We start from the raw sequence: 27,777 nt of genomic DNA on the forward strand, positions 1-27,777 counted from the left end.
CTAAACAAATGCGCAACCATAGAAACTAGACGAAGTAGTTCTTTTGTGCGGTGCTTTGTTTAGTTACGCGTGCTTTTACTTTTGAAAATTAAAAAAAACTGATGTGATAATAAATGATATGAAAAATATTTACTCAATTATAAAAAAAAACATGTTGCAGATAGTAATAAGCAGACTACGCGGATTAATTATATCCGAACGTTATAATGACGTTAAATGATAAATTCGCATTTCAAAATAAGTATTTATTTATTTATCAATTGTTACCCACCGTCCCAAAGCGGTATTCTGTCGAGATGAATTAGGTGCTGGAAATAGGATTTTTTGTCACATATACGAAACTTGGGGTTCATTATTATTCTTTATGGTGGGGAATACGAGTTATTACATTGCAAAATTTTTAAGTTCGTATTTATTTCGTTATTAATTCTAGATTCACTTTCGTTCAGTTCATCCAAATTTAATGCCGTTTTGAGAGTGTGGATCACAGTGAAACCGTGTTTTGCGTTTATATTTTGTTCCTTTAAATATATCAACAACTCAGATCTGTGAAGGTTGTCAGAAAATTGTCGACGAACCCGAAATTTTTGGCCTGCCAATTATGAGCTGTATAACAATGAGTTTGTTTTCTCTTCTCTTTTTTTTTCTTTCCTTCTCTCGCGGACGTTTGTTACCTCTTTTCTTCGTTCACGGATGGCATCTTGAATTGTTCAATGGAATATATGTTTTCTTGAGGTGTCTTGGAGACAGCGCCCGCCAAGCCCTATTATTGAAAAGAGCATTAAATTATGAAATTTGGATGGTAATAATAAAAGTTGGAACTTCCAATGCAAGATGATTCATCAGTGGCTTCTTTACCGTCATTGACCACGATTGTGACAGGGACCAAATCTTGACAAAAGACCCACGATATTTGTGTTGTCATGCAATGATACAGTTGCAAAAATAGATAATGAATAATTCCTGAACAAAGCAAAACATGAGCATAATGCCATGACACTTCTACTTCTGTTGCTTTTAAACATCGAGCTTTTAAGCCAAACAATCTTTGACATTGGATGATCCGCTCAAATCACTCACAAAATAATCTTTGACATTGGATGATCCGCTCAAATCACTCAACAAAATAAAAGCTGACGGGTCAAGTTTTTATGTCACCGGTCTCCAACTGATCGGATCCAATAGATGTATGGGTCAAAAGATACAAAATCATGCATAGCTCCAGTCTGCTCTGACTCGCATTTGGAAACACGATGACCCACCAGAAAATCAAATGCCCGTTAGTTCAGCTGATAAAATACCATCGTAGTTTTCCCTTGTCATATTTTTTATATTTAAATAATATCATTATAATTCGAAAACTGAGGACGACTGTAAAAATAGTTGTCCCTTTATTATTGGGTTCCTCAATAAAACTTAAACGTCAATAAAATAAAGAATGCGTTTATGCTCTCTCTCTCTCTCTCTCTCTGTGTGTGTGTGTATTTGTGGATGTGTGTATATTTTTTCACGTTTGTATAAAATAAGTAGTCCTTCAGGGCCATTAGGCCTATGGAGCTAGAGTTCATCCCGGTTTCTCTAGCGTGAAATAATTATTATACTTAATTAATAATTAACTTAATAATTAATACTTTAAAATTAAAATTAATAATTACTATAATTATTATCATTATTATAGTCGTCGTCATCATCTCCATCATAACAATAATAATAATAATAATAATAATAATAATAATAATAATAATATAATAATAATAATAAAAATAATAATAATAATAATAATAATAATAAATAATTAATAAATAATAATAATAATAATAATAATAATAATAATAATAAATAATAATAATAATAAAAGTCCCAAGTCGGTTTATTGAATGGCTTGGTTCCCGACAAATCATCCCAATTAAGCAGTGTCCTAATTAATTCAGCGGCGGCCATGAAATTGAGATCATTTTCAGATTTTCCATAGTCCACTCTGTATTTTTTCCTGACTTGTGACTGGCAATGCAACGTCTAATGAGAGATCTCTTTGTATGTCAGTTATTGCAGCAAAGTTTATCAAACAGTGATATTTCAAGTCCTAATGAAGAGTGACACCTTAATCTACCTCTAACAATGAGAGACAAATCTAACTGCACAAAACAATTAATGAATTTGCCACTCATAGTGGTTGCATAAGTAAGCAACAAATCAACAATGCATTGTCTTCCCATTCGTCTCATTGAACAAACAACAGGCCTGTAAATGGTTGGTGAAAAAATTGTCGGAACTTTTTGAACACGCGAAAATAGACCAACAAGACAAAAATATGGATTAATTAATAAACACAACACAGATATGACATGTCAATTGGATATCCTAAACTTGTATTTCTAGAAAAGTTCACAATTTGCCTGGCTGGTCTTTTTGTGTCATTTTGAGAGCTTTCTCATGGACGGGATCCCAGACAAGCTTGTGTACTTGAGTGTTGGCCTGACTTGTATCATTGTGATGTGTGTGTGTGTGTGTGTGTGTGTGTGTGTGTGTGTGTTTTTTTTTTTTTGTGAATTAATCAACTGGTTTTGTTTGCTTTGGATGAAATTTGTGTATTGTAGTTTCTCCATTTCAAATTGTAAGATTTATCCACTTGAAGATATTTTGCCAATTCAACTTTCTTGAGAGTGATGATGTAGGTTATGGTTGAAGGTTATTCGCTTTCTTTTGTTGGTTATAAATATGTATGACATTTTGTTACTGGGTGGGGTTCAAACCTCCTTTAGTGGGCAGGGAGACACTTACTGTGTCTTCTATCCCCATATATACTGTATTCCAAATTGCTTTATGAGATTACTTGGTTTTGTCCTGACACTGCCGGAGTCCTTGGCTGGGAGGGAAACAGGCGAATATATTGTTATAGTTTTGGAAGATGATATTTTTTTCCTTATATATCATCTGAAACATTTGAGGGTATTCCACTTAGTGGGGACATGTGCTTGTGTCTGGATGAGGCTTTTAGATGATCTCAAACTAAGTACTTTGATAGCGTGCTCTTGGAATCTACATCTGTTTTCTATTTGAACCAATTCTCCTTTGTCTTACCTTTTCTTGGGTGCTTTAATTGTAATTCTTAAACTTTTTACTAACACATTTTGTTAAATAAAATTCATTTAACCATTTTTCATCCCAATCTTGTTTTCTAGACAGTTCATTGTCAAGGGCTTTGCAACTGTTGTTGTTATGAATGTGTAACAAAGTATCATTTGCAAATAGGCAGACATTGGATGTTACATCGTGTGGAAGGTCATTGATATATATCAAATAGAGAAACAGTCCAAGGACATCCCTGATGTTGCTTGATATCTATTTGAATTTTCTCCAACAACTAGGACCTCTTGCAAATGTCAACTGAGGAATGACTTAATCCATTTGCAAAGAGATGAACAATCTTGCAAAGCAAAATTGATATCATTGCACGAATAAGCTAATGTCAGACACATAATGGAAAAAAATCATGGTGTTCAAATAGATATAATAGATCCCGAGGCAAATTGTATGTCCTTTGAAAAGCAAGATAAATTCATTTTTAAATATACATTTTTTAAAGGAAATACTCTTATTATCACAAAACGTCAAAGAATTATATCTTCAGCAACAGATTTTTTAGTTCCATGCATTTAATTTCTATTGAAGAGTTACACAGATTATTTAAAAACAATGTGAACTTGAATGTAAGCTTCAATTTAATATACAAAAACAGATGAAATGGACGTTTCGAGTTTTCCCTTTATCAACAAAACAGGATGAATGAAACACTACAGACGATTGAGATAATGTGGTAGTGGCGTTGTTAAGATGAATTAACAAAAACATTGATGGGCAGGAAATAGTATGCTACTTTGTAAGGAAGCACGAATTAAAATGGAGCAGCACCATTTACATTACACAATGTATTTATGGAATTAAAAAAGATTTAAAAATAAATTATTATGCCTTGATCTTTTTGTAAACGTTTTTGACAAATGATTAAACTTTACAAAATTGTCATCAAAATGCTGGTTTATCATATGTAGATGCACCTTATCCCAAGCTTGCCCTCTTCCCCAACAAAAACAAGACAAAACAAACCAAATTTGTTTTAGAATGTGAAAGAAACGATGTTTTCTCAAAATTCATGTTTCATATTATGTAAGAAACTAATCCCCCAAACAATCATGAATGCTATTTTATAGTATCGCAAGCAAACCCTTTCAGGTACCAAAAGAATTTATAAAAACCACAATTTCAGTTCGATTAATGTGCAAATAGGATTTGTAACAGGTGATTCGTACTGTTTGAAATTGAAATTTAAATTTCGTTCATTATGGGCTGCTTGGGGAATGAATGAAACATCATGAACACATTGAGCATGGTAAATCTATGCAAATGCCCTTTATAAATGTCTAAAAAAAAAAAGAAAAAGAAGAAGATGTTTTGTTTGTTTGTTTTTAAGGGTTTTACGGTGCTTGCAACACATTTAGGTTATATCAGCACCAGTAAAAAAGGAAGAAAATGGGATCGTAAAAAGTTCTAGAATTACAATTGAAGTACCCCAAAAAAAGTAAGACATAGGGGAACTGAGAACAAATAGGGATCAGATGTAGATTCCAAGAGCATACCAAAAGGTACTTAGGTTGAAATCACCTATAAGTATAAGTCTCATCCGGACACAAGCACAAAATCCAACAAAGAAGAATACACTCAAATGCTACCATTATACACTCAAAATAACAAATATAATAATACATAACAGAGAGATGATTTACAAGTAAAAAAATATAATCTCCCAAAACAATAACTATGCATTTGACAGTTTCCCTCCCAGCTAGGACTCTGGCCAGGGCCAGGACAAAACCAAGTAATCTCATTCCAAGACAAAGACATAAAGTACGTTGGAAAACAGATATAAGAGGATAGAAGACACAGTATGTAACCCCCTGCCCACTATAGGAGGTCAGGAACCCCACCAAGAAGAAGAAGAAGAAGAAGAAGAAGAAGAAGAAGAAGAAGAAGAAAAAAGGAAGAAAGAAAGAAAGAAGAAGAAAGAAGAGAGAAGAAGAAGGAAGAAGAAGAAGAAAAAGAAGAAGAAGAAGAAGAAGAAGAGAAGAAAGAAGAAGAAGAAGAAGAAGAAGAAGAAGAAGAAAAGAAGAAGAAGAAGAAGAAGAAGAAGAAGAAGAAGAAGAAGAAGAAGAAGAAGAAGAAGAAGAAGAAGAAGAAGAAGAAGAAGAAAAGAAGAAGAGAAGAAGAAGAAGAAGAAGAAGAAGAAGAAGAAGAAGAAGAAGAAGAAGAAGAAGAAGAAGAAGAAGAAGAAGAAGAAGAAGAAGAAAGAAGAAGAAGAAGAAAGAAGAAGAAGAAGAAGAAGAAGAAGAAGAAGAAGAAGAAGAAGAAGAGAAGAAGAAGAAGAAGAAGAAGAAGAAGAAGAAGAAGAAGAAGAAGAAGAAGAAGAAGAAGAAGAAGAAGAAGAAGAGAAGAAGAAGAAGAAGAAGAAGAAGAAGAAGAAGAAGAAGAAGAAGAAGAAAAAAAGAAGAAGAAGAAGAAGAAGAAGAAGAAGAAGAAGAAGAAGAAGAAGAAGAAGAAAGAAGAAGAAGAAGAAAAGAAGAAGAGAGAAGAGAAGAAAGAAGAAGAAGAAGAAGAAGAAAGAAGAAGAAGAAGAAAAGAAGAAGAGAGAAGAAGAAGAAGAGAAAGAAGAAGAAAAGAAGAAGAAAGAAGAAGAAGAAGAAGAAGAAGAAGAAGAAGAAAGAAGAAGAAGAAGAGAAGAAGAAGAAGAAGAAGAAGAAGAAGAAGAAGAAGAAGAAGAAGAAGAAGAAGAAGAAGAAGAAGAAGAAGAAGAGAAGAAGAAGAAGAAGAAAGAAGAAGAAGAGAAGAAGAAGAAGGAAGAGAAGAAGAAGAAAGAAGAAGAAGAAGAAGAAGAAGAAGAAGAAGAAAGAAGAAGAAGAGAAGAAGAAGAAGAAGAAGAAGAAGAAGAAGAAGAAGAAGAAGAGAAAAAGAAGAAGAAGAAGAAGAAGAAGAAGAAGAAGAAGAAGAAGAAAAGAAGAAAGAAGAAGAAGAAGAAGAAGAAGAAGAAGAAGAAGAGAGAAAAGAAGAAGAAGAAAGAAGAAGAAGAAGAAGAAGAAGAAGAAGAAGAAGAAGAAGAAGAAGAAGAAGAAGAAGAAGAAGAAGAAGAAAGAAGAAGAAGAAGAAGAAAGAAGAAGAAGAAGTTAAATATTTGCAATGGGACCTTGAGTGCAATGAGACCTTGAATATAACAACTGTCCTTAAAATCAGTCAATTTCAACGCATCTGATCAGGATCCTTTGTAAAAGTCTATACTGATCTTGATAATGGTGTTTATCAAAAACATCAGAATGAAAGGCAATGCTGAGTTTAAACCCCTTATAGACGGAAAGTGATTTTACTTTGACCCCATATTAGGTAATGATGATGTGCGACTCAGGCTTCTATGAAGTCAATTCTCATTATTGTCACTAGTCTCTGGATAAAAACGGCAAGTCTTCATTTATAACCAGATGAATGATTAATAGGGTAATTGTTAACAAAGGATTCAAAGAGTTCATCTAAAAATAAATCAAAAGTTTTGATGAATCAAGGATCTTCAATCAGATTCTTTATTTATAAATTTAAATACACTTTTAAAATTACATGTCACTTCCAATAATTAATAGCCAAACTTGTCGTTGAGGCTTGTCCTTCCATCTCCTGTTTGCTCTGATGATAAAGAGAGAAAATAATAGTTCTTACTCGTCAGATATACCATTTACTTTCACATCAAAGTTAAATTACTTTTTTTCAACTCTCCAGCGTAACATAATGGAACAACATCAAGCAATTTAGAGCATCTGGTTCTGGTACTGTCACCATGATCGAGGCAATTTAAACACATTACCCCACTAGATCCAGTTGTAAATAAATACTCGGCTATAGGCAGCAATAAAAATAATAAGAGATGACTTGCATCAAGATGGAATGTTGGTTTCATACGGCAACCAGGGGAATATATACAGCATTGAGAATGGTGGATTCATAAAAATGCACTGGAGGAAATACATTTGAGACTGATTCAGTTAGTTTGTTCAAAGAGGGCACTATGATTAAGATCATCCATCAGTTTACTAATATTTGTTATGACCAATTCAGTCAATGTACACTTACCAAATGGCTACAATGGCTATCTAAAGTACTTGCCAGTCACCTGCTTCAATCAGCTTCATATATCTTGAGCACCACTTACAATTTCAACACAAGCAATTGAAAAAAATGCATGGTGCTGTCGGGTGTCACAATGCGATTCCGTCATTAGTGTGTCAAAATATTGTGATAAATACTCACAACCTGTGGGGCTGATTGTTTTGGATGACAGACTTAAGATGGCTGATTCATCTTGCCAGTTAACAAGCAACATGTTTTGTGAAATTGATGTAGATTTGTCTATCATGTTGGTGAAAATAAGTGATTTCAAAAAAAGTGCCAAAATGTTGAGGCAAAGTGAATCCCCTTTCTTAAATAGACAATTGGGAATTGACCTGTTTGAAGGGTAATGTCCAGGGTAAATGCCTTTGTGAAAAAAAGAGACCAGTCACCTTCACACTCACGCTTTTAAGAGCCAGCTACCCACTTACTGCTAGGCTAACAAATAGATGGTGAGAAAAAGTAATTTTTATTAAAACTTAAGCTTGAAATATTCAAAACGTTTTCATTTCATGTTCACCTGCAATTTTGTGACATAAAATAATGAAATTGGAAAGCAATGGAACAAACCTGTTGGAGGTAACCATGTTGCAAACTTTGGATCCAAAGTGTCTAGATCAACCTGAGAATGTGGCTTGGATGCTGGAGGGTGTTTAGATGATGATCGATGTTTGTCAATGGTTTCTGCAATGAGAGGTTAAATATAAATTGTTACAAAGAATACAAAAGGGAAATGGTGAGGTATGATGTAGCCTCATAAAAAGTGCTGGTCTTGTTGATAAAACCACAAAAAAAGGTTTTTAAAAAATGAGAATATAATGTGATTACATAGTCAATTGTAATAAAGTAAGATATTTCAAAATTTCTACTATAAATTAATCAGATGGAAAATATCAAACCATCCCTTTTGGTTATGACAGACTCGAAGTCAAGTAATGTGTGACTTCGTGTTTTCCATTTAAAATAAAATATAATAAAACAAAACAAAAAATTTTCATTAAAAAAAAACAAGAAATTTAAAAAACCAATTTCAGACAGGCCGTTTTATGTTCAAATATAAAAAATAGTTTCATATCAAGAATCGGATGCTACAGCTAATTTATTCTTTTTTTAAATTAACATTTATATAGACATTTATAAAGGGCAATTGCATAGATTTACCATGCTCAATATGCTTCATGATGTTTCATTCATTTCCCAAACAGCCCATAATGAACCAAATTTCAATTTCAAACAATACGAGTCACCTGTAACGAATCCTAATTGCACATTATCCAACACTGCTTGTAACAAGGTAAGATTCCAACCTGAAAAACTGTGAATGAGTGGCAGACAAAGCAGAAAGAAAAATGCAAGGAAAAAATATCTCACTCGACTGAGGACCAAACCTCAGACCTCCTTTTTTTGAGGATGGGATGACCCCCCCCCCCCCCCTGTATTGTTCTTGCTGCTTGGTCAGGCACTGTTTCATATGCACCTTTTTAGATTGTTATCTGATACCTGTGTCTGCTTCAAATTTTACATTTCTATAGACAGGTACTCATTTAAACCTGAGTTGAGTGGGATAATGTAATTTAACAATAATTGCCATTGAACAAGAGATGGATTAGAGTAACTGAGAGCAGTAGGGCATGAATGTCACGTTAAAGATCAAGACCTGGGCAGCTAATCATTCCTCACCTCCTGAAAACGTCAAAATACAATAGAGTCAAAAATTACCAGAAGTGGATGTCACTTTATGTTAAAAAATTTCATTTTTTTCACATTCTTCAAAAATTCTAAAACATTTGCATATTTTGGACATAATATTTTTTTTTTAAATAGGCAATTTCATACCTAATGCTGAAGATGTTGAAAAGTATTGTGAAGGTTTCTTTGACTTGGAATACTGAGTTTCCTCGTTCAATGAATCTGGGAGTTTTTTCTTAATTGGTGGACTGGGTTCATCTGCTGACAATCGTCTGTGCAGTCTTCCTTCATCAGATTTCTGGCTCTCATCTCCTTGACTTCTATGTAAATCTGATTGCCCTGACTGATGCGGTTTGGAAGATTTTGGAGGACCAGTTGTCTTTCTGTCTTTTTCATTTTCATCAACATCATCATCATCAGCATCGTCTTCTTCATAATCATCTGGCTTTACGTTTGCAATAGTTTGCTGTTAAAAAAAACAACCATACATATACTATTAATTTAATAATAATAATAATAATAATAATAATAATAATAATAATAATAATAATAATAATAATAATAATAATAATAATAATAATAATAATAACAATAATAATAATAATAATAATAACAATATATTTATATAGTGCTTAAGCATCCACTGAAAACTGCCCTGCAGTGCTTTACAATTATCTCAAACCTCCCACCCCCTTGCATATTAATTTTACTGTCAAAATAATCACCAATATTTCTAGATATGCTTATTTCACAATCTCCAACATTAAAAAAAAGCTATATTCATCAATAGCTCTATACAAAATGTTTATTCAGAAGAAAAAAAGAACTGGCCTCTATGCATATATGATAACATTACATAATGTTTCCTCGAGTAGACAAATTTTCTTAACCCCTTTAAGTTGTTTCAGAAAGTAGCTTGTTTGTGGGGAACATCATACACAAAAAAGAAGTCTACATCAAGCTTGTACAAAAGTAGTCTCATCATAGATCAGAAAATAAGAGAAAAAAAAAAATAAATAAATAAAAAATAGACAGATCAACTCACATTTGCAGGAATTGGTTTCTTTTGGGATTGTTTCTGTCTCTGAAGATGTTGCAGTTTTCGAGAGAGACTCTCTGTTGTTGATACTTTCTCCCCAGAAGTTGTTAAAGATCTGAATTCAATTTTTAAAAAAGGAAATGTCACTGATTAGTTTTTTTTTGTTTTTTTTTTTAATAAAAAAAATTATTAAAAAATGATTTTTTTAAATATAATGCTATAGATTACATGTCATGATAAATTATGTCATATGATTATCAGTTGGAATAAAAGACAACTCAGGCACGTTATTCCGCAAAACTACTTAACCAAAACAGCTGACTAATTAAAACAATTCTTGAGGTGAAGGTTTTAGTTCAATTATGCGAAAGAATTTAATACTCATTTCAATCGCTTGATCTTGGAATAACAATCAAGACAACCATGTATAAAAGTCTTGTATCTCATCTCAGCAATGTAGCTTACTTTGACAGCGTATAAAATCTTTAAGGTTTCTAAGAGAAAAAAATGAGCCTCAACAAATTAAATGTCTTAATTTACCTTTCAGTCTTCCTTACCATAGTAATGGAAGAAAAAAGTAATGAAGAGAAAAGAGGGACAAATTTGCTCAATGTAGATAATTTAATGATTGGTTTCATATCTTCAACAAAAACTAAAATTGACAATATATTTAAAAAAAAAATAAAATAAAATAGCCTTAACTGCCCAAATTAATATATATATATATTGGCAAAGCCCCTCTTTCTAAACTTTGACAAAGGAGATTAATAGTATAATCAAACGTTTATGATCAAAAGCTTAAATCTCCAACTATCATATAAACAGTTTAATAATCATAAAATTAATTCATTTTATTCATACGAAAGTGGAATTTTCGTAGGGTTTATCTTCAAAACACAATACAAAATGGAAAGATTTTAACCAAGGCATCAGTCTAGTGAAGCATTTCAAAGTGAACAAAAGGGGCTAAGTGCCTTGTTCAAGTAAAAAAAAACTAGATGTCAACAGCAGGGTTCAAACCAAGATAATCCGGGCATTTGTGTAATGTCCACACTCAAGCCTTTTCACCTCCAATAACAAAAGGACTAATTCAAGCAGTAAACAGAATACAGAGAGCAATCTGTCACATCATTTAATCAAAAACTCCCACTAGACAAAGTCACAGCCAAAAAAAAAAAAAAAAAGTTGGAAATTCAAAAGAAAACAAGATATCACTGATAGCAACAAATAAGCTAGAGTTGATTTCAACCATAAAATCTACTCTTAGTTTTTGTTTTTAAGGGTTTTACAGCGCTTGCAACACATTAAGGTCATATCAGCGTCAGTAAAAAGGAAGAAAATGGGATAGGAAAAAGTTCTAGAATTACAATTAAAGCACAAAAGAAAAGATGAGACAAAGGGGAATTGGTTCAAATAGGGAACAGATGTATATTCCAAGAGCACACCGTCAAAGTACTTAGTTTGAGATCACCTAAAAGTCTCATCCAGACACAAGCACAGGTCCCAACTAAGAGGAATACACTCAAATGTTTACCAACCATGTAATATAATATGTAAATTAAACATAATACAATGCATAACAGAGAGATGATTTACAAGGAAAATAATATCATCTCCTAAAACTATAACTATACATTCGACTGTTTCCCTCCCAGCCAAGGAACTCCAGCAAGGATCAGGACAAAACTAAGTAATCTCATTCCAAGACAATATCAAAAAACAATTGGAAAACGGGTTTGGGGGGATAGAAGACACAGCATGTACCTCCCTGCCCACTATGGGAGGAAAATCTACTCTTACATAGTTGTAAGATAAGACCCTCCAGTGAATCATTGAAAGGAGAGAATAATTCTCTACAAAGCAAACTTAATACTTACAAAGGCTTTAAAGGTGGCAGTGAAGCTGGCTTAGCTATATTGACAAGACGGCGCAAATTTTGTTCTTCCATTTTTAAGCGTAAAAGCTCTCCTTTTAAGTGTAGTCTGGTCTTTGAGTCCATTACCCCCGATTTAATGGATACCATATAGGCCTCCAGCTCATCCATCTCTTCATTGGCAAGAGCTTCAGAATCTGTGGAAATTTAATGGTGCTTATATTAATTGGTCAGTTTTGTATTGTTTTTAAAAACAATATTATTATTATGATGATGATGATGATGATTATTATTATTATCAAAGAATAAATCTATTTTAAAAGCTTCTTTTGGTAAAAAAATATACTTATATCACAGAACAATATAAGCCGGATTCCGTAATTATCTCATGATTGGCTAGTGAGGAAGTAGATGAATCCCTTGTGACCTGTTATGGTAGTGAAAAATTTTTAACGCTGTGAAAAGCTGCAAACCCATTAGGCCAATAAAACAAGTTGAGGTGGTTGAATAATCAAGATTTCTTTTTCAAAGCTAAAGGCACATAAACAAAATAACGTGTTTACACATTTTTACCACTTAATATTAAAATTCACATTCTATTACATTCAAGAAATAGGATTATTAATCAATAAACTTATTCTTGCCTTGTATCATTCTTGATGCATTAAAATCATGAGATTAAAGTCAACAAAAACATACCATAAACAAAACCAATTAAATCTGAAATTATTCATATTATTTGTTTAAGAGTTTTAAGGCGCTCGCAACACATTAAGGGGATGGGCGGGTCCTCGATTGTCAAAAATCGAGTAAAATATCGATTTTGAGATTTTTTTATTTTTGAAAAGTTTGAAACCTTTGCTACATGAAAATGTGTTTGTTGACTCTCAGATGGGTCAGTTTAGGTCCAAACTGACCTCTTGAAGTCCAAGGGGGTCAGTAAATATAATGTTACAGCCTGGCTTGACAGCGAAAAAGCCATATAAACATTAGGCCAATATGAGCATAAAACATCGATAATAATAGGCAAGTTTGGTATCGATAGTTTCGTCTATTTTTGGGCTATATGAAATGCCCACTGTCAAGGTCTTCGGTCTATCTATATTTAGTCAAGAGCCTTTCCAAAAAACCCTTCTCTGACCCAATTGTGAGGGGTTGACTGATTGTAGTAAAATCGTGAGTAATTGTTGTGACCTTTGTCTTGCTAGTGCTGTTCTCATTGGCTGTTCAAAATAGTCGATGATAACATGACCTGATACTGCTTTCTGAGTGGTTAGCGGGCGAGTCAAAGTTCATTCTTTGACCTTACCTTCGCATGTAAACATTGTTATTCTGTGTGTGATTTTTCTTCTTCCCGGGGACATAAAAGTTTTGTTTTGTGAAAAGTACCAACACATACGCAACAAGTATGCCGAGAAAGACTCGAATTGTACGACTTGCAAAATCAGCAGCTCGAACAAGATGGGAACAGTAATATTATTGTTAATTTTTATAGTTAGAATTTGTCACTCCTTCGTAACATGATGCAAAATAAAAAAGCGCTGGGGTCTCTAAATGAATGAATGGAGTTACTGTCGAGCTAGACTGAGTATTGGTTGTAAACGAATGAGCGAGAGGTTTGTTATGCACTTGAGAGAGAGAGAGAGAGAGAGAGAGAGAGAGAGAGAGAGAGAGAGAGAGAGAGAGAGAGAGAGAGAGAGAGAGTGTGTGTGTGTGTGTGTGTGTGTGTGTGTGTGTGTACGTACGTGTGTGTGTGTGTGTGTGTGTGTGTGAAGCCGAGAAAAGGCAAGGCAGGAACAGGAGGCTGAAGAGGGAGGGCCTGCATATCAAGCAGGGTCTTTTGACGCATGAATGCATGATCTTGTCTGAGTTTCCTGTGCTTGAAACTTTGAATGCGTTTTTCTCTGTTTGTGCTTTTTCTACCTTTATTTTGCTACTCTTCCTTTATTTGTAAACATTTTTGAATGATTTTTCGCATGTGCATACAGTATTACTAGCTTCATAAAACTGAGCATTTGTATTTCAGATTTATTTTATAAATTTTGCGTAAATGTGGGTCAAATGTCCAAAAATGGGTCAATTTTTGATGTTTCAAAATTGATGAACTTTGAAAATCAATAAAAATAACACTATTGTAGATATTACAAAATCGATGTTTAGCCCAAATGAATGGCTCAAATACTACTTGTGTACCTATTTTCATGTCAATAACTTGTCATTTGGCGAAGCCTTAGCATTTTAAAAACTACTTCATTATAGGGTATCAAATTTCAAAATGGCGGCGTTACCATGGTAACCAAAAACTGAAATTTAGGTTTTCAATTTTTTTTCCTCTAATTAGGATGTACATAACCTAAAATTACCACTAAAAGTCAGCTACTTATTACATTTTAGAATTTCGCCTTCAGGACCCGCCCATCCCCTTAAGGTCATGTCAGCGCCAGTAAAAAGGAAGAAAATAGGATAGTTAAAAGTTCTAGAATTACAATTAAAGTACCCAAGAAAAGAAAACAGATGTAGATTCCAAGAGCACACTATCAAAGTATTTAGTTTGAGATCACCTAAAAGTCTCACCCAGACACCAGCACAAGATCAAACTAAGACGAATACACTCAAATGTTTCCAAATCATATCTTAAAAATAATAAATAACAATACATAACAGAGTGATGCTTTACAAGGAAAAAAAATACCATCTCCCAAAACTATAACTATACATTCGACTGTTCCCTCCCAGTCAAGGACTCCCGCCAGGGTCAGGAAAAAACTAAGTAATCTCATTCCAATACAAAGACAGAAAGCAATTTGGAAAATAGATATAGGGGGATAGAAGACACAGTAAGTGCCTCACTGCCCACTATTATTTGTGGAAGTGTGCAAACATCATTTAATCATCAAGGAAAATAAAATTAAGAAAAACAACTTTAACTTAAAAATTCTCGCAGGATTATTTTAAGAACCTTCAAAAATGGGAAAATCCCAGGAGAAAAGAGTCGGCAACTTACGTTTGAACACGTCACAATGGATTCCCTATTATGAACATTCTGAGATATTATTTTGGCATAAAGCTTAACTCATGTTTACTAAATGGAGGTGTTCAAAATATTTGTAACTTGTAAATGACAAAATAATCTTAATATACTTATTATTTATTACGATTTGTTTCAAGTCATCAAAATTTAATTACAACCATAATGTTTCAATTAATTTAAAAATTTAAAAAAAGTAAAATAAAATCCAATTGACTATGATTTACCTGCTTTTGCCTTTTCCAGTTTCCTCTCAATTTCATGAATACTTTCTGTTACTTTGGTATGTTTTGTCATCTGTTAAGATTTTGTTTGAAAATGGAAAGACATTACATTAGTGGATAATATACAAGCACATGCTGACAACAACACTGTGATTTGGGAATGACTTTTATCAACAGTGAGTAAATTAATAAAGAGAAGAGGGTATCTTAATTGGTTGTATGGATGTGAAACTTGGAACGCATCACAGGCATGTATAAGGAGGGTACAGAGTTTCATAAACAGGTGCATGCGTAAGCTACTCAGAATAAAATGGATGGATAGAATAAAAAATGAAGAAGTATGGAAAAGAACACAGCAGAAACCAGTGGGAGAGGAAATAGGAAGAAGACGATGGAGGTGGATTGGACACACGTTTAGAAAGAACAACTCCACTATAACAAAGAAAGTATTGGACTGGAACCCTCAGGGCAGAAGATCAAGGGGAAGGCCACGAGGAACATGGAGAAGAATTAAAGAAGCTGATATACAGAGAAGTGGTAAGACCTGGAATGAGATTAAAAAGATAGCTCAGGATTGAGAAGGATGGAAACTGTTTGTCTGTGGCCTATACCCTGACCCAGGGTGAAAAAGGCAACGATGATGATAATGATGAGTAAATTAATAAAGAGAAGAGGGTATCTTAATTGGTTGAAAGAAAACTGTGATTATGACGCAGCATTAGATTGAATACCAGAGAAGAAACAAATTGAGCATTTGATTGCAGTATACGTTCAGAAATCATTTTATTAATTTCAAAGAGCCTTTATCAATCTGAATGTTATTTCTTACCAGGCTTCTCATTCTTATTCTAAACATTATGGAGTTATCTTGGGATTAATAAAAGTACCATACCTCAGAATAATAAAAGTAACTTACTAGACTTTCATATGTTTCAGCAGCTTCTTTCCCAGCTTTCTTCATCCTCAATGTTCTTTTCTTTTCAATGGTCCCAGTTCTATCCAAAAATGTATCTTCATCGCTGTCATAAAAATCATTATCTTCCCAATTTCTTTCCTTTCGCTTTCGGCTTTCTAAAATGAATAATTTGAGTGCCCATTCAAGAAAATATTGAATGAATCAAAAAATGGAAAGTTTATCAAATACTTTCCATATATCAAATGTATTGTAGAAATAAAATTAAGCCTGATTTTAGTTAAGGTTTTTTTTTTTGCATCAAAAACTTTTGAAATATATGTTTTAAAATTGTGATGAGAACACAATATTGGCTATCTAAAATATGTTTTAAATCTGTCAGTTTTGACCAAGTACATCGAAAATAAACAAAGTTCTCTTTCAAAATCTGTTTGAAAAAAAAAGCCATGTTAAACGTTGAAATAATTCTGAGAGCTTAATAATCCATATTAAATTTTAGATATAGTCATTATTGTTTTTCAAATAAAGTTATGATAATGGATAATTGACAGAGATAGCAGTGTACCACTTATTGAAAACCAATTAATAAAAATGATCTCATTTTTATCCTTAAATAAACAATGAGCTTGTCAATCTTTATATACCATGAGTAGATGATCTCAGCATGCCTAATTTATCCAACATTCGACAAGCTTCCAAAGCACATGCAACGACAGAATCCTTCTTTTTGCCCGACACAAAAGCTTCAGCAATCAACTCTTCTCCATTTGGCCCATCAACTGGAATCCTGATGATTTATTTTTAAAAAACAACAACAACAACAACAAGAGTAAAAATAATATTAATAATAATACTAATAATAATAATTACAATATTAATAATAATAATAATCATCATCATTATCATCATCATCATTCTAGATTATCTTTTAATTCATGCTATAAAGAAAACTTTGTGTATTTGTGTTCAGTTAAAAATATGGCAATGACATAAATAAATATTCCAAAATAAAATTACCTATAAATATCATGAACTATATATATACATTAAGAATAGTAAAGTAATATAGTAGACATAGACACATTCTTGAGAAGTAAAACTAAAACCCATTCTAAACTCAAATGATCCTAGATCATTCTAGATGTATAACATATTTATTGAAATGATAGCAACAACAAAAGAGGACCAGGAGAAAATGGAGGTTTCATAACATTATAAAATCAACAAAATATCATTTTCAACAGATCATATTTTCATTAACCTTTCTTTATCAACTAATAAATTGGAAATTTCTAAAAATTGGACTTACTCTAAGGTACACTTGTGAGAACCAGCTGATGCATCAGTAAATTGATAATCGGGTAAATCAAGTCCTGCAATCAAATTAAAAATGAAAAAAAAAAAAAAGAATAAATGTTTTATTATGATCATGATAATGTTAATCTAATCATGGTAATAACAATAAAATAATAATAACAATAATAATAATAATATTAATAATAATAATAATAATAATAATAATAATAATAAAAATATAAGATTCTTGAACTTGTGCATTAGTAATTTTGAACAAATTCCTCTGTATGGGAGTGGGCAATGGGTACAAATTCGAAATTTCAAATGCAAGAGTTCAAGAATATTTCTATCATACCTCTCAATGATCTCACCTAAAATATCTATTATCAAAATGTATTCTTTTTTCCTCCTACTGGTTCTCGAATGTCATGATTTTACCTTAAGAATTATCATTGTGGTTAGGATATCATTAAGCTTCAAAATCTATTTTTTTTAAACCGGATGCCTGAGATAAGAAAAAATATTATTGAAGTCCAACAGCTTTTTACTTTTTATTTTTGCAAAGGATGATAGGGATGCTTTGTAATATTATTGCTCTATGTAAAATGGGGTTCTCTACAAAACTAAAGAGGGAAAAAAATACAATGTTTTTCAGCTCTTATTACTTATTAAGACTTTGACCACATTTGGACCAAAGTTATTGCTGTTGCTGCAACATGTACAGAATCAGTAGTCAGTGAGTTTGAGCTGTATTCTGGTGAGTTCAAAAAAAAAAAAAAAAAGTTTACCTCGAATTGGACAGATCCAAAGTTTTCCTCTACATAAAAATAGTATGACAACACAGGAGTTACTGATAGAAAAAATATTTAAGAAATAATTGCAGGAAATTTTGATGCAGAAAAAAAGAGTGATTTTACGTACCTTCTCTTTCATAAAAACCTTTAAGCGCCTTTTTCGGATCATCAATGTATAAATTTTCATTTTCAGAAGTAAGAGAAGCAAAAGGATTCTCACCACCTACATCCTCTGCATCTTCTCCTGCAAATAAAATAATGAAACTTTCAATGATAAAAAATGGTAAGAACGAATGTGATAAGACTAATAGGTGCAATGGCTTGTTTTGTTTTGTTTTGTTTTTAAGGGTTTTACAGCGCTTGCAACACATTAAGGTCATATCAGCGCCAGTAAAAAGGAAGAAAATGGGATAGTAAAAAGTTCTAGAATTACAATTAAAGCACAAAAGAAAAGGTAAGACAAAGGGGAATTGGTTCAAATAGGGAGCAGATGTAGATTCCAAGAGCACACCGCCAAAGTACTTAGTTTGAGATCACCTAAAAGTCTCATCCAGACAGCACAGGTCCCAACTAAGAGGAATACACTCAAATGTTTACAAATCATATAATATAATATGTAAACTAAACATAATACAATGCAACAGAGAGATGATTTACACGGAAAAAAATATCATCTCCCAAAACTATAACTATACATTCGACTGTTTCCCTCCCAGCCGAGGAACTACGGCAAGGTTCAGGACAAAATTAAGTAATCTCATTCCAAGACAATGACAGGAAACAATTGGAAATGGGTATGGGGGGAAAGAAGACACAGCGTGTATCCCTGCCCACTATGGGAGGTCAGGATCCCCACCCAGGGCAATCACTTTATAAAGGTTAGTTTCCTCAAAAATATAATTATATGGTACTGCACAACCTTGTGTGTTTTGTAAAATAATTCAAAGAGAAATTAACAATTTAAATGGAACTGTTGCAAATTTTCTTTGTAACAAACTAACCCATTCCCCATCCACAACCCTTATCCTCCAACATTTTCCGTTCTTTTTCAGCCCTTTCTTCTTCTTCCTGCTTTTCACGAAGATGTAACAACTCAGCCTCTCTTTTCTGCCTCTCCTTTTGTTCTCTCATCTCAGTGATGCTCATTTCACTTTCTTGATCGGAATCATCGTCTGGACCCTTTGAAAAAAATGTGAAGTAACAAAAACAAAAACAATCAAATAATGTTATCATGAAATATATAAAAATGCTGATGCTATAAGAATGTAAGTGCTGGTAGTAGTGATGATAATAATGCGATGGGTGCTATAGCAGTGGTGGTAGCAGTGTGATGATGATGATGGTTATAGAGATGTGTATATTTTAAGATGGTGTTGTAACATTAGTATTGGTGCTGCTACAACTGATGAAGACGATGATGATGATGATGATGATGATGATGATGATGACGATGATGATGTGGCAGTGACAACAATATGTTGTGATTATGCTGTGGTGGGGGTGATTGTATTAGCTTAGTAAAGTGGTAAGGCTGATGGTGATGCTAGGGTAGTAGCAAAGATGTATGATGATGATGGCAGCGATATCTTTAATTGTAAAAGTAGTGTACCATATCCTCTGATATTGTACTGTATCCCTATAAAATTGAGACCATGATTCAAACTACAAAATCATACTGGCTGGTGGAGTTGTTAGAGACTGAAATTCATGAGTGAAATTAGGCCATAACAATTTCTTGTTACCCTTGATCTGTCATGAATCACTTTCCTTCAACTCATAACAGATATTTTAATTGACTACAAGTACGGCTATGTGGTCTAGTGGTATGACACTCGCTTTCGGATCGGAAGGTCCTGGGTTCGAGCCTCGCTCGGCGCATAGTTGAGTCCTTGGAAAAGACTCTTTACTCACATTCTCTCACCGTACTCAGGTGTAAAATGAGTACCTGACCATTAACAGCGTTGTCTCTCTGTCTGAAAAATTGTAATATTGCCTAACAGGCGTCATGTATCGTCCTACGTGTTAAGTGTTGCTGTTGGCCAGGGACCCCTTGTAAAGCGCTTTGAGCACGTTTAGTGGTTATTGCGCTATATAAAAGCTCATTAAAGTAGACAGGATAGTGAGCCTATCAGGGCCATAAGGCACATGAAACCAGAGTTTATCTCGGTTTTTATATTGAAGGACAATACCAATCTGGTCTTAACCTTTGGATAAAAACTTGAGCGTTTATAAATGCAATAACCACTAAACCATTTTTCAAGGAGCTTTACAAAGGGTCGATAAACAACAGCAACACTAAACATGTAGGACGAGACATAACACCTGCTTGAATTTTTTTCAACAGACAATGTTGTTAACAGGGGGGGGAGGGGGGGGAGGGAATTCTGAAAATAAAATTTGACATTTGATAGCTGCTATATCGCAAAGTACTATCCACCAGAACTAATAGACACAGTTTACTGCTGGGTGGACAGCAAGGTTGGGGGGGGGGGGGAATGTCACAAAATAAATGTCGACTTCACCAGAGAGATAGAGAGAGAGAGAGAGAGAGAGAGAGAGAGAGAGGGGGGGGGAGAAAGAGAGAGAGAGATCAATTCTTCATAATGGTTATGGTCTTGAGTCACTTTGCAATGCTGCAAGCCAGAATTGAGTCTTTGCTGAAAGGCTGTGACTATTCGGACTCGAGTCTGAATAGTCTCCCATGGATATTCAGACTCACATTCCAATGCGCATGTGCAATCAACAGATTATTCAGACTCAGTCTGAATAGCCTCCCATGGCAGTATAGTTTTTTGTTGTTGATTAAAAAAAAAAAAAATTAATTATGGATAATTACATAAAATTATTGCAAATCAAAATTACAATTTTAGTAATTATTAACAGGTAGTCTAAACCCACTATATTTGATGAGAAAGACAAAATCATAGAGCAATTAGAAGTTCAGATAGAAATTGAAGTCAGTCAATGTAACTGTGGTATAAATGAAAAGCTTTTTTAACAACATAACACGATGTCCAAATAAAATCAGGACAAAGAAAAAACATTGTGATAGTGTGAGACAGGCAACAATCCTTCTACAGTCCAAAGTAGTGGTATGAGCCGAGTCAGTGTGATATGGGCAAAACAGAATTTCTTCTGAACTCTTTTTCTATTTCTTTATCAGTTCCACCCTCTGACTTCTGCCCACATTGTGTCATCCTCCCCTCTGTATGCGCACTCAAATTGGAGTCCGATAGCCATGAGAAACTATTCAGACTCGAGTCCGAATTGCCACTTCGTTGCTGAAAATCGAAAAACTTGATGAGTTAAAATTCTTCACTTTACCACACTTTCTCAAAAGTAAGATTCACGGACAGGTAAATATCTTTCCTGCAGACTATTGGGTCCACTTTTTAGCAAGAATCAAAAGTCATCATAATCATAGTCATTTGTATTTGTATGTTTTTCCACTCATATTCATATCACAGATATTATTTAAATTATATTCAGCAAGTATCAACATGAACAACTTCCTTTTACCTGCAAAATATGAAGCCGTGAGCTGCCTCCAAACTTAATAATATGTCCAACTTTAATCCTGTGGTACACTTTCGGATTCACCTTTCGTTTATTAACCCAAGTCCCGTGGGTGCTGTCTAAATCGTAGACATACCATCCTTTTACATTTGGTGCATTTGAGCTTGTATCATTTGAGTACTGAACCACAGCGTGATAGCGGGAGAGAGATGGGTGCTCTAATGTAACATCACAACTCGGGAGTCGCCCAAAAATAAAATAAGACTTTCCTTTGAGTGGTATATTGTTTATTATTGTGCCGTTTTTTAATACATCAAATGAATAATTTTCTTGGGTTTCACCACTCCAATCAGGTTCATCATAGTTTACGGATGGTTGACTTTTTGGTAAAATTTCTTTGATGGATGAACTTTCATCTTTATCTGATTTCACAGTTGCTAAATCTTTAGCTTTCACTCTTCCAATATCAACCACTTTAGTCTTTTTACTCTGAGGGGACGTTGAAAGTGAAAGTGAAAGTGGAACCGCAAAAGTGGTGGACGGAGGTTTAAATTCTTTATCCTCACAATTTTTAGGCTCATTTTCACTCGGTTCACTAAACTGATTTTTCATCTCTATAGATTGATGAATCAATTTCTCCTTTTCCGAAGATTCTTGTTTCACTACTTCGGCAATACTTGGATCGTGTAAAGTGTCAACTTGACACTCATCTTCCATGTAGTCCGCCATTTTGTTTATTATGGTTTTTTTCGTCGCATACTGAATATGATCAGTTTTTAGTTTCGAAAATTCTAAATTTGACAAGAAATTCGTATAATCATTCTTCAGACCGTGACTACAATATTTATTTCATTTATTTCCTCCTTTAAACAGATCTATTTTAAAGACGATTTATTTTCTCGACTTTCGAAAGTGATGAAAAGCATAAAAAGTGAAAGTGAAATGAACAAGAAAAGTGGGCGTCTCCGGCGATGAAAAGCTAGTCAAAATGGGTAACGTGATTACGTGTAAATAAATGCATTATTTTGTTCATGGTAGATCTACATAAATCTGGTACTTTGACTTTGATTCTAAATATGTGAATTTGGCAGAATTTGTATAATCATTCTTCAGACAGTGACTACAATGTTTATTTAATGTATTTCCTCCTTCAAATAGATAAATTATTTTAAAGTACTCTTGACTTTGATTCTAAACATGCGAATTTGGCAACTCTTTGCTTGTTGCTTGAAACTCAAAATTTCTGGCTTAGTAGTAGCAGTAGTAAGTAGTTGTCGTAGTAGTCTTTCCATGTTGGCGGATTTTCCGCCAAATTGGCGGATTTGTGGAGGGATTGTTTTGCCGGATTTTTGATGATTTGTATACTTGTATACCCTTTAAAAAAAAGTAAAAGTATAGCAATTAAGTCTAATGATTTCTTCTCCCCCCCCCCCCTCACCCCCGAAAGTGACTATCAGGAGCACCTGTGAGTGTACTGTTGGCCTAGATCTATATCACTTCACTTCACTATCCAGCGTCGTTCTCAGAGACGTTTGCTGCCCGCACTTTGTGATGACAAAAGACAAAAGATCTATATTACACAACCTAATTCAGAATAACCGAAGGTGAAAACAATATCCGACAGTCTAACTCCCGTTCAAACAAAATCGAAACCGAATCATCATGCCTTTAAAAAGGAAACTGTTGTAAATAGGAGAGTAGCGTTTAGTAACATTTTTTTTTCTTAGACAATACACTATTGTTGATTATAAGTGTTTTAAATCATATGACGGAATTTTTGGCAGATTTTGGGCAAATGTCGCAGGTGAAGTAGGATAAAGTTGGCTGATTTTGGCGGGTTTCTGGCATAAAGTTAGCGGGATTTTTGCTAAGGCACCTGGCAATACTGTTTATTAACGATGACAACAAAACCTTTTCGGGACTTTGTCGTCTCGATCTTAGTCTTTGTTTCTTAGTACACGTCTGCATCGCACTAAATTAGTGACTAATGTCACTGTAAAATTTGATAGGATATGTTTATTTTCGTAACGAATTCTTCCATTGTTAAGAAAAGTTTGTGATGTTTCTTGAAATTTGAAATTTTATATATGGATTTGACTCGACAGATTCAAAAAATATTTCTCAATAATGAATGAAATACACATTTCTAGATGTCTTTGTGTATCTTGAGTCTTATTTTGGTGATCGCAATACATACCGCCAGGTAACATCAAATGATGCCAAGGGTTAACTATAAGAAACTAAGCATGAATCTATCCACTCTTGTTCCAGAGTCTGGACCAGACAACGCTGGAGTTGACGCCAGTGATAGTGATGCCATCAGTGATGTTCACCCTGAACAAATTCAAACAAGACCCGATTTCTGCAACCCAGACCCAGAGTACAACGGTAACATGTGTGTTCGGTTTTTCAAGAAGGTGAAAAATCACCGTCACGTTATTGCGTTCTGGCTGTTTGGACTATGTAATAATTTTGCCTATGTTGTTATGCTAAGTGCTGCTCATGACATACTCCATGATAAACACAATGAAACCGAGAATAACAACAGTAATAGTAGTCATCCAAATTCAACAACACACGCTCCAGAAGCAGATTATCTTGTGTGTAATAAGATAGGGACAGGTGCTATTCTTCTTGCGGATATCCTTCCTACTCTTATTGTAAAATTGACTTTTCCCTTCTTCCTACAACAAATTCCTTACATTGTGAAAGTAAGTTTAGTTGCAGTTTTTAGTGCTGCTAGTTTCATAATTGTTGCGCTTTCTCATGATGTTTGGCTTAGCATTATTGGAGTTATCAGTGCTAGCATTGGTGCAGGACTCGGGGAAATAACATTTCTCAGTTTAACAACTTTTTATCATCGAGATGTTGTTTCAAGCTGGTCGTCTGGAACAGGTGGTGCTGGTGTGTTCGGAGCCCTTGTTTATGCGGGATTTACTTCTTTGGGACTTTCTCCTCGAGCATCGTTGCTCATTAATCTCATTGTACCAGCTGTTATGATGATAATGTATATTTTTGTTCTGCCTCCAGCTGTGTTTGTTGTGAAAAAGGACGATAATGAGGATGAAGATCTTCTTATAAAAACTAAAACAAGTAATCTGACTTATAAGCAAAAATTGTCGCTGGTACCATCACTTTTTAAGTACATGGTACCTTTGGCCCTTGTGTATTTTGCAGAGTACTTCATTAATCAAGGACTCCATGAATTACTGTATTACAATGACATTTTCATCACAAGGAAAGAGCAATATAGATGGTTTCAAGTTGATTACCAAATTGGAGTGTTTATTTCAAGGTCATCTGTAAATCTATTCCAGATAAGAAAACTTTGGATATTGCCAATTTTGCAATTTATGAACATGATACTTTTGATCTGCCAGGTTTATTACAGATTCATTCCAAATTTTTGGATTACCATTGCCATTATATTGTGGGAAGGGTTACTTGGTGGTAGTGCCTATGTGAATACCTTTTATCGAATGACTAATGAACTTTCTTCACACATAAAAGAGTTTTGCATTGGAGTTGCTACATTAGGGGACTCAATTGGTGTTGCGTTAGCTGCAATAGCTGCCATCTCATCTCATAATTATATCTGTGGTCAAAAACTTAAAATGTAAAGCAATATAAGGATGTGTAAATATATTACCATGGTCAGTGTCCTGTTCTGACCGATATGTTTGCTGCAATTACATTCTTTTTTTACACACTTATTTTAATTTCAAATGCAAGTATGACCCAATATGAAGAACATTATAAGTTGTGAGGCAAGTCACAAGTACCAATGATAATCTGTAGGTGGGATCTCCTGCTTCCCATGGTGGGCGGAGAGGAAACTTTTGCTTTGTCTCTCTGTCTTTGTTTTGGATTGAAAATGCTCGTTTTTTATCTGGTCTTGGTGGGGATCCTTAGCTGAGAGGAAAGTAGTCAAATGTATTGTTCCTTTTTTTTCTGTTATGTACAATTACTGTTTTTAGTTTAGATATATTTTACTTTGTAAGCATTTAGGTGTATCCTTCATAGCGTGATCATTTGCTTATTCCTGGATGGTACTTTCAGATAATGTCAAAATAGGCTCATGGATGGATTTGTCGTGGAATCCTCTGTTCCCTATTTGAATCAATCGTCTTTGTGTTACGTTTTTTTTTTTGTGCTTTTAAATTCATATCTACAATTTTTGCCTTATCATCTTCCTTTTTACTGGTGCTGAACTGAAATGATTTAACAGTATTGCAAGTGCATAAACTCCTAAAAATAAAAAAACGAATCATCATATGTTTCCATTCTTTCATTTGCAGGAGTCACATACAATATCAAATTCTGGCTGTTTTTCCGCAAGTTCCTAGCACTGGCTTCACTTAATTGTTTAATTTTATCTATTTTTTAAAAAAAATTGTTTATTATTATATTATTTATTTTAATATAAAAGATGGGGTTTTGGAAGGGGGTTTCTTTTTGTATTTTTTTTTCAATGGGACTTTTGTAGCTTCACTGCTTGGAACTTGTGGAAAGATTCCCCAGATTTTGGTTTCAGCATAAGATCATTTTGATATTTACCATATATGCACATGTTTAGGACGTGGCAGTTTTTAAGATGTGTTCACCCTTTAATTTTAAGGAGGTATTACATTGAAATTTCCACAAACTTGTTGTCAATCACAGTTAATTTTAAGGAGATTATATACGTTAAAATCAATAGTGAGATCTCCATTTCTGGATTTTCAAACTAACTTTACATATATATATATATATATATATATCAATTGCAACAACAGTCAGTACCTGATGAAATTGAAATTTTGTTTTGATATGGCATGTAGCATTGCAATGCATATTGTGTCTGAAAGTTAGTTTGAAAATCCAGAAATGGGGATCTCACTATTGATTTTAACATGATTAAAATGTAAAAGGAAGTGATATAAATAAAGAATGCACGCATGTTTCCCTTATTATTTCCATAAAATATAGAACTACTGAGAAAAAACACTGCTGATATAGAGAACGATATTTTTTCTCCTGGTGTTCTTCCTAACATATCAGCGCTTTACTGTTTTATAAAATATGCAATATTGTTTGATGATACTCTTCTTCAAAATTCGAGGATTTAGGGTGATCTAGGATGAGTAGATGATAGAAATAGAAGAGTATTGGGCCAAAAAAATATTTCATAAACTAGACTAGCCCCCCCCCCCTCTCTCTCTCTCTCTTCTCTTCTCTCTCTCTCTCTCTCTCTCTCTCTCTCTCTCTCTCTCTCTCTCTCTCTCTCTTTTCTCCCTCTCTCTCTCTCACAACAATCCTTCCACCGTCATTGTTTATTTATAGAGGTCATCTATTTATACAAAAGAATGAGCAGTTATTCAAACATTTATTTTAAAATTACTCTTTTTATCTAAGTTTTGCAATAATTGATTAACGATTCACAACTATTAGGGTTCACTAGAAATGATATTGTGGCGTGCTTTGTAATGTTAAAAACACATATTGTGTGGTCTTTTAAACAAAAAATTATAATGATTTCTTGATGTAGCAAGTGGTCTAGATAAAATCTTGACGTTTTGTGAAAAGGACAATTCATTGGATTGTTACAAAAAGTAAAGTTAGAATAATGGACGTAGTTACACTAGAAGTTGTAATGAATTACACATTACTATGTAACTATAATGATATTATGTTAATTTTGCATTTGGTTTGAGTTTGGCCGATGAACCAATACATTTTTCTCCTTTTTTACAAATTGCCATTTTCATCACTGAATGATCACAGACAAAATCTATTTTTAATGAGCCATTGTAATGGGTTCTGTATTTCAATATTTTGTATATATTTCACTAATATTAATATTATTTTTTTAAATATATAAATACATTTAAAAATTTCATTTTATACAGCACCTCATATTTGAACTCTTAAAAAGTAGATGTTATACATGAATGCAGCTGTTTACTTGCAAGATGTCAGTGGAACTACTAGGGTCTGTTTACCAGAGTCCTTGTCCAAGAATGAGGCGATTTGTTTATGCCCAGGCTTAGCTACTGTCCTTTGCTTTTACTGTAGTATCCAGATTATGAGTAAGAGTTTGTTGTTTTTTTCATCTCTGTGAATGTGTGTATGTTAGAAATTATTTGATTGTTGTCTCACTTTCAGCGTTGACTTCCTGTGGTGGCAGCTGTGTAAAATTTGGTGGCCTCAGGCGATGCATAAT

General features: G+C 33.7%; 2 protein-coding genes across 5 annotated transcripts; one reads left to right on the forward strand and one right to left on the reverse strand.

Moving 5' to 3' along the window:
* Positions 1-6,609: 6,609 nt before the first annotated feature.
* On the reverse strand, positions 6,610-23,865 carry LOC144961322 (kanadaptin-like). 2 transcript variants are annotated; one of them, XM_078894565.1, is made up of 12 exons: positions 23,773-23,865; positions 19,061-19,238; positions 18,187-18,303; positions 17,279-17,342; positions 16,614-16,756; positions 15,973-16,127; positions 15,060-15,129; positions 11,809-12,001; positions 9,938-10,046; positions 9,040-9,358; positions 7,774-7,887; positions 6,610-6,723 (listed from the first exon to the last, which is right to left on the reverse strand). In XM_078894565.1, the coding sequence occupies exons 2-12, from the start codon at positions 19,203-19,205 to the stop codon at positions 6,674-6,676; spliced, it is 1,479 nt and encodes a 492-aa protein (XP_078750691.1). In that variant the 5' UTR covers positions 19,206-19,238; positions 23,773-23,865; the 3' UTR covers positions 6,610-6,673. The 2 variants fall into 2 exon arrangements, with proteins under 2 accessions (XP_078750691.1, XP_078750688.1); XM_078894562.1 differs by lacking the exon at positions 23,773-23,865 and adding an exon at positions 21,579-22,321.
* Positions 22,545-26,764, forward strand: LOC144961333 (battenin-like). Of its 3 annotated transcripts, none has more exons than XM_078894581.1 (2): positions 22,545-22,567; positions 23,847-26,764. In XM_078894581.1, the coding sequence occupies exons 1-2, from the start codon at positions 22,564-22,566 to the stop codon at positions 25,193-25,195; spliced, it is 1,353 nt and encodes a 450-aa protein (XP_078750707.1). In that variant the 5' UTR covers positions 22,545-22,563; the 3' UTR covers positions 25,196-26,764. The 3 variants fall into 3 exon arrangements, with proteins under 3 accessions (XP_078750707.1, XP_078750701.1, XP_078750698.1); XM_078894575.1 differs by having other exon boundaries at positions 22,554-22,628; XM_078894572.1 differs by lacking the exon at positions 22,545-22,567 and adding an exon at positions 23,476-23,627.
* Positions 26,765-27,777: the final 1,013 nt, after the last annotated feature.

This window comes from Berghia stephanieae, chromosome 1, assembly GCF_034508935.2.
Source record: "Berghia stephanieae isolate SIO BIC M18660-M18661 chromosome 1, UCSD_Bste_1.3, whole genome shotgun sequence".
In the NCBI taxonomy this organism is placed as follows: domain Eukaryota; kingdom Metazoa; phylum Mollusca; class Gastropoda; order Nudibranchia; family Aeolidiidae; genus Berghia; species Berghia stephanieae.